This window comes from Cloeon dipterum, chromosome 3, assembly GCF_949628265.1.
Source record: "Cloeon dipterum chromosome 3, ieCloDipt1.1, whole genome shotgun sequence".
NCBI lineage: Eukaryota > Metazoa > Arthropoda > Insecta > Ephemeroptera > Baetidae > Cloeon > Cloeon dipterum.
The window spans coordinates 5,540,446-5,547,683 of NC_088788.1; the positions used below are offsets into that span (position 1 = coordinate 5,540,446).

A 7,238-nucleotide genomic window follows, 5' to 3' on the forward strand; every position below is an offset into this window, starting at 1 on the left:
AATGGTTCGTGTGTATAGCGTCAATTGAAGATAATTAAACATCAAAAATACATTATTAACGCCATTAATTTGATGCTAACACGCAAAAATTAGGAATTAGATTAGATTCAGAATTCAGATTCCTATCCGTTTGCGTTCTTTTCTTTATTCAGCCAGCCAATCAGAGGCGTGATCCAGCCAGCTGGAGTAGCGAGAAAAACCAAAAAAGCGCAGACCTTACGTACGCTGTTTGCCTCTGTCGCTGCGAGTGGAGGGGGAAGAGAGATCACCAGGAAGGCAGAAGACCGAGAAGAAAAACAACTGGCCGCAGGATTCACGGTAACCCATTCGCTACCATGTCTGACTAGTGAGCGAAAAATGTAGTTCGCGCTGTGCCGATTCTTAATAATTGCTAAAATCATAATTTAATCGATTTATCTGTTTGAAAGTCTTTTACTTGGATGAAAACCCAAGAATTTTTTGCCCACTTAGCGACTTTTACTAAATTTAATATTACGAGACTCAGCCCGAAATTATATTTTTGAACTTCTAATTCTGCCCATCTTCTCTCCCAATCTGACAAATATTTGAACATTTTTGCCCTTAATCTTATATTTTAATTTAAAAAATAAAACTTGATCAAAATTCCCAAAATTCAGTATAATTTACCAATTACTATTTTCAGAATTTATGATTGAGCGTTTTATAAAATATCATCGGTTTTTGGGAATTTATTATTTTATTTCCTCTTACAAAGCGAGTCACATCACATGAAATTTACCGAATTTACAATTGAAATGCGCGAAACTCGTTTGAATATAAGGGTTAACCTGGAAAGTTAAATGAGTTTAGCGTAGCCACGTTAAGACGTATCATAAAGCAACACATAAAAACACGATATATCTGGATATGTAATATTTTACAGAGAATTTGATACAAAGTCTCGTACAAATTTTGGTTTCATCAGTGTGATCATTTATTCAAACACAAGAGGCTAAAAATTCAGTCCCCACCGGTGACGTTCATTTTTGTATCCCTCGGTACAGGAAGCATTTAAAACTGTATTCTTCATACAAATATCATTCTTACGATCACTGTACACGACATTTGAAGCAAATAAACACATCAAACTCTTAAAAACCTCAAAATCAGTGCGATCACATTTACATTTACATTTGTCTGGGTTGATTAAAGTAAGGAAACCAATATTTTATTAAAAGGTTTATCCTGGTCAGTAGCTCAGTCGATTACTTTGGTCCGTCTTCAGACTGGAACAATTCCTTTGGATTGAAGCTCGGAGACGCGGTGCTCTTCACGGCCACACTCTTCATAGGAGCCATCTCCAGGCACGCAGTCTCCTGTTACAAGAAAATATTAAATTAGTTTTGATTGAGAGCATTGACGAGGAATATTTACCTCGAGGTGTTTGCCCATGGGTGTCTTCTCGAGTTGTTTGCCAATGGGAGTCTTCGTGAGTTTCAGCACCTTCTCTGGCGATGCTTCTAGCAGCTTGGGCGCATCCTTTGCCCAATCCATATCAATCATGGCATTCAAGGCGTGGATATCAATCTGTTGCGCCAAGTTCTGGAGAAAAATCGTTGGTTTGCTCAATTATTAATTTAATTTATAAGCCAAAACCACGGAAAATTGCGGACACTGGGACCAAACGGAATTTAAATGGTATTTTCGTTGGAAAGAAAGCTAAACACAGTTCCAGCAGTCACGTGACTCAATAGGGATGTTTTCTTTTGACCAGGTTTTTGACATTACAAAAATTCTAGATGAAACCGAAGTGTTCAGCATCTTAACAGCCGAAATCGGAGGGGGGCGTAACCAAGGGAATACAACATGGTGGCGGACTACAAGCAGCGAGCCCTGTCCACGCCGCCATATTATATTCCCTAGGTTACGCTCCCATCTCCAGCTGCCGATTTTGGCTGTTTTGACGCCAAATTATTCAGTGTCACGCACAAAAAAGTTGTATTTTTAATAACAAAATCCCAGGCTTAATACACTACGCGAATCTCTGTGATTTCAGCAATAAATCTGTAACTTAAAAAAATTTGGTTTCCTGAAATACGACCCAACTGATTGCCAAGGATTTTTTACGACTTTTTCAACAAAAATTTAGAATAAAAATCTCACCAGCAGATCCATGGTGGTTCTGTGGGCCTGGAGGAGATCCGGGTCTTTGTTGTCCTGAGGAGCGGTGGTGAAAGCGAGCACGGGCGGAGCGGGCGGGGCGGGCAATTCGCTCAAGTAGCGAGACGTGCCGACTACGGGCACGAGGCCCTTGACGTGCAGCGCGACCGCGAACTTAGCCATCCACAAGGCGCACTCGGTCAGGTCAGACCAATTCAAGCCAGTGATCTCCAAGGTTAAGTTTCGGCCGTACACTAATGTGAACGCGGTCGCGGCCAACACAGAGTACGAGTAATTGAGGCAGCCGCCGTCAAGAGTGGCCAGGTCTAGCAAGGTCGCAACCATCGCTAGCGCCGCCGGTGGAAAGTGCGGCATCTCGAACTTGTGCCTAGATTCCGGAGCTGCCAGCCGACACGAGTTCTGCAGAAACAGACTCAACCAGTCGGTAGGCGTGAAAATGAACACTTTCCAGTCTAAAATCTGAAATGACAACAAATCGGAGAAAATAATCAATATGTGGGTTACAGCAGATTAAAATCATGACAGAAAATTTGATATTAATTTTTTTAGCATGGCTCAGCTCTGCTTACAGCTTACCAGGGTTCACCAATTTCACAAAAATAAATTACTGGTTATTTGCGCAAAAAAGAAGCTGGAAAAACACCAGTTTTAGGTTTTACATATTTTTCTGAATTTTTTTCAACATCGAAAAATGTCACATTTTGTGCCAAAAATTGCAAATAATTTGGAAAATTACGGTTTGTTATATTTTTTGGTCTTTTGATAACATCAGTGGATTTTAAACTGATTTAGGAAAATTTTGGTCGTCTACCATGAGAATGTTTTATTTTTAATAAAAATGCAGGTGGCATAATGTTTTGGAAAAAGGCAAAAATTGCAGAAACCCCCTGAAAAAAGCTTTATCAATATTTTTAAGACTCAAAAAGGTTTCCTCGGTCATGTCCTAGTTGGTTAAAGTTGAGCCTTGACAGAACATAAGAGAAAATAATCATGCTCATCTACTTCCATTCAATGGTTTTGAATATGTATTACAACAGGGAAGCTTACCCTGAGAACGTGTGACTCGTGGTCGATGATGGCCTCTTCAGTGCACGCACCGTCAGTCACGTAGGCCAGATCACTCACATTCGGCGGATAAATTTCATTCGCCTTACAAGCGATGAACATACAAGTTATTCCTGAAAAATAAATAAATTGCACCATGGTTAAAAAGTTGTTAATAAGAGATAACATTAGTTTCATGTTTACACAGTAAGTTCAATTGAACAATCAAGCTCACCTAGAAGTTGAAGTTCATTTTTTGGGAGATCTCCTGAAAGATAAAGAACTCTGTCAACGTAGTCCTGCGCGAGGTAGTAGGTCTCGCGACGAAGCTTGTAGACCGCCGCCACCTCGATCAGCCAGTCGAGCAGTATGGAACGCATCTTGGGCAGAATCTCCGGGTTCTTTTCGAAAATCTGTGAGCCACGCTCTTCCTTGTTTTTCAGGTCGGGCACCAACATAGAGTTCCACCACACTGTCTGGTGATCGCCCCATGAAAACTTCGGCAGCGGACTAATTTTTTGTCTAAACAAAAAAATCAAAGGTTGTAGACATGGGTTTCAACAATTCAAAAAATTAAGGGGTAAAAAAATATAGGATTAATTTTAAATAACAGGTAGAAACACCATCATTCAATTTGCAATTAATTTATATATATATATTTTTTAATTCGTGAAGCAAAAGGCGATACAACTTACTCATCTAATAGACCACGGATCTCAACCATGGATCTGTTGCGCAGACTTCTTCTTGGACTAGGTTTCGGTTCTGGACTTTTCAACTCCCTTTCTGGACTTTTCAACCCCCTATCGCTGTGCCGGCGTTTAGCGGCAGCCGACGGAGGTGAAGATGGCTGCACAACGAGTGAGAAATTTAATTATTTGAGAACCTCGTACAGTTTTTAATTTGGCAAACAAGCCCAGATAAAATTAAACGTAAAAATTGAAATTAATTTTTTTTAAATTACTTACAATTAAAAGTAGACTCACCTCTTTCGTAGACAGTTTTCTTTTCCTGTTCATCTTGTCAAACATGGAAGGAATATCAGCCTGTTTTCTGAAAAATAAAGGGAAAAAAATTAATTCCAAATATTTAAAATTTTAGTTTATTTTAATTTTGTGGATGCGAAATTTTATTGAAAAAAAATTTCATCAGAACAAGATGACCGCCAAAAGATTAAGAAATGACCTTCACATTCTCAAGCGGAAAGCCAAATTTGTAACACGTCACGCCGACACCAGCTAACACGGACGATGCTAGTTTTCCCGCATTCGCGATGACCCACGGACAGAAAGTGAAAATCGAGCACCGCTCGATTAGTAATCACCGGCGCAACAGTGGAAGTGAAAAAAACCTGGTTTGTTTCGGTTAAATCTGACCTGAAAATCGGTATAATGCCAAATAAAACCGGTTAAACCGCGAATTTTGCGCAATGATTGCAGTTTTTCACTGGTTTTAACCGTCGTCGGTTGTTAGATGTCACTACCTCAAGAGAGCGCTGCTGCGGTTGTGTAATAAAAATCCCTCGCTTTTCGCTTGGCAAATATTTTGATAGCGTCGGAAATTTTTTTCCGAAATTTCGTCTCGGCCGGAGTGTACGTTTCAACAATTTGAGCAGTTTTCATAGTGATCAATCAATTAAGCAACAAAATCAAGCCTAATTTCTCATTGGCCTATTCGAATTAAATTCTTATCATCGAATTAAAATCGTACACAGGAGCAGCGGTCAAGGTCCAATAGTTAATTAATACCCGAGGCGTAATCCAAGATTTCCGAGATTATGAACATGTTAAATATCCAAAATGTAGAACAAATAATTAATGTTGTGACTTACCCTGGCATTTTTTCTGTCTCTGGTTGTTGTACGAAAGAGTTGATGTCGAAAGGGAATTCCTTTCGGAGTCAGGGCTCCGAAAGTTGCCGAAAAGTGCACCTCCACTCAGCACGCTGGAAAGAAAAGAAGAAATTTAAGCATTTACACTCCCATAAAATAGGAATTCGACTCGAAAAAAATCAGAGGAGGTTCTTGAACCCCTAGGGAGAGGGCACTGAGTTGGGAAAAATCAGGACGAATTCGGCCCGAAATTCACTTGGATTGGCTTCGTGAACTGTTTATAAGAATTCAAATCGTCATTAATGACCAATTATTACGATTAGGCGTGATTTTCGCAATCCGAGTGCGACATGACCTGTGACGCCACCCTTTTGTGTCCAAAATGGAGGACCGAGATGTATTTATACGACACTTTCATCGCCGCTCTGCCCACATCCGGGGGCCCGACTGGGTCCGAACGGCCCAGAAACGCGACCCTCGGTTCGTATTCAACATGCGTGCGGGCTGTGGGCCGGTAAATCGGGCCGGAACGGGCCTGAGGTGGGCCTCGAAAAGAAGCTACCTGGAGCGCGCCAAGTTGTGCGGATGCCAACATGACGAGTCTCATTTTCTGACCATCGGCGGAAAATCGCGGCCAGACACAGCCCATCTGCCCCCTTAGAGCCTTGGGAAACTATTTGGGGGCTTGGTGGGCCCGGTCCCAGTCAGAAATCGGGAGGAAAGTGGCCAAAACGTGAAAGGAGGCGGGCCAGGTGAAGCGCGACTTAGGCGGGAATGGCGGCTGCACATTTCGGCACAAAACCGGCCCCATCTGACCGATATCCGAGCCGAAATCGCGCGGAAGGGTACCCAAAGAGTTACTTTAGGGCCAGGACTGATCCTGCGGGCCTACCTGCGACTGTTCGTGGCCTAAGGATGGGTAGATTAAGGTACAAATCCGGCGGGAAACACACACTGCCGCTCCTACTGATACACGGCTGTGAGATCGACTAGCGACTGGAAGGCGACGGCTGGTCTCCTGCTCATGACGAAAATCATATGTTAGCGCGCGACAATAGCAGAGGGGTAACGGAACTCTGACGTCACGCGCTCTCATTGGCTCGTTTACGCGGGCTTTCCAGACCAAGTTTGAAAGTTAAATCAACTTTTGCGGCCTTCTTGCCAATATTTTTCGACCCGCACTCGCGAAAACGTGCGCTAAGTGGAAATTAATTTAAGCAGAATGCGGGAATGGGGTTTTCTGGGCTGTGACACCACGAGAAATAGGAAAAATCGACCGTAAACCACTGTATCACCATACCATCCCTCTTGTGTTTTGATAAAATTGACCTTGAGCTAACACCCCGCCTGACCGCCCTCCCCTAAAGGAGTGTCGTCATCTGTGTTACGCAACGCAAAATAATGTAGGGTTCTTTTGCTCACGATTTTCCTAGAAGTACAGCTTTTATTGCTCAACATTCGGCAAAGAACACGGAAGCGAAAACAAAATTTTTCTACCGTGCAGACTAAAGAAAAGATGCAGGATGAATCATTCAAATAAAGAGATGATTAAGGTGATAAAAGAGACCCCAGCAGTGCAAATATTAGGAGTAAAATATTGAATTATTGTAAGCGAATGTTTTTAATTAGTAAGGCTTAATTAAATTTGTTATTTTTTGAAACATATTAGGCTGACTAATTTATTAAGACGCAGGTAGAATTTTAATAATTGTAGTTTAAATTCTAGAGCGATTTTTTTCAATACACATTGTCAGATGTGTCTGCCACTGGCGTCGCTGTAGTTTTAGTTACGCAAGAGTTTGTTATTGTAACTATATCTTCCCTCCAAAAATTCCCTTTGAAACTAAGAATGAATTTTGAAACCAAATGCTTTAGAGGGACAAACGAGTTTTACAGCAGGTGATATATAAGGGTGATTATGTCTTACCTGCACCAGCGTTTCTAGAAGAGCGACCCCGTATAGCAGCTGATTGCAGGGCTGGTTTTTTATCCCCCGAACGCGTGTGTGACAGAGAGACTGACGTGACGTATATTTTCAAATGAAATGAACGCACGGTGCAGATCACAACAAATATTAGTGTGATTCTTTTACGACACTTTTGTTCCGATTGGAAACTTTCGGCTGTTGATGCTCTCTGCTCGGATGCTGGGCAGCAAATGAACGAGTCATGCGCTGTTTGGCTTGTGCTCTGCGAGGTTAATTGTTACGGGCAGTATCGGT

At 41.8% G+C, this 7,238-nt stretch overlaps 1 protein-coding gene across 2 annotated transcripts; it reads right to left on the bottom strand.

Annotated features, from left to right (window-relative positions):
• Nucleotides 1–705: 705 nt before the first annotated feature.
• CycE (cyclin E) lies at nt 706–6,026 on the bottom strand. Of its 2 annotated transcripts, none has more exons than XM_065484103.1 (9): nt 5,910–6,026; nt 5,018–5,130; nt 4,173–4,239; nt 3,882–4,036; nt 3,422–3,708; nt 3,190–3,320; nt 2,125–2,601; nt 1,396–1,563; nt 706–1,337 (listed from the first exon to the last, which is right to left on the bottom strand). In XM_065484103.1, the coding sequence occupies exons 2-9, from the start codon at nt 5,023–5,025 to the stop codon at nt 1,227–1,229; spliced, it is 1,404 nt and encodes a 467-aa protein (XP_065340175.1). In that variant the 5' UTR covers nt 5,026–5,130; nt 5,910–6,026; the 3' UTR covers nt 706–1,226. The 2 variants fall into 2 exon arrangements, with proteins under 2 accessions (XP_065340175.1, XP_065340174.1); XM_065484102.1 differs by having other exon boundaries at nt 4,155–4,239.
• Nucleotides 6,027–7,238: the final 1,212 nt, after the last annotated feature.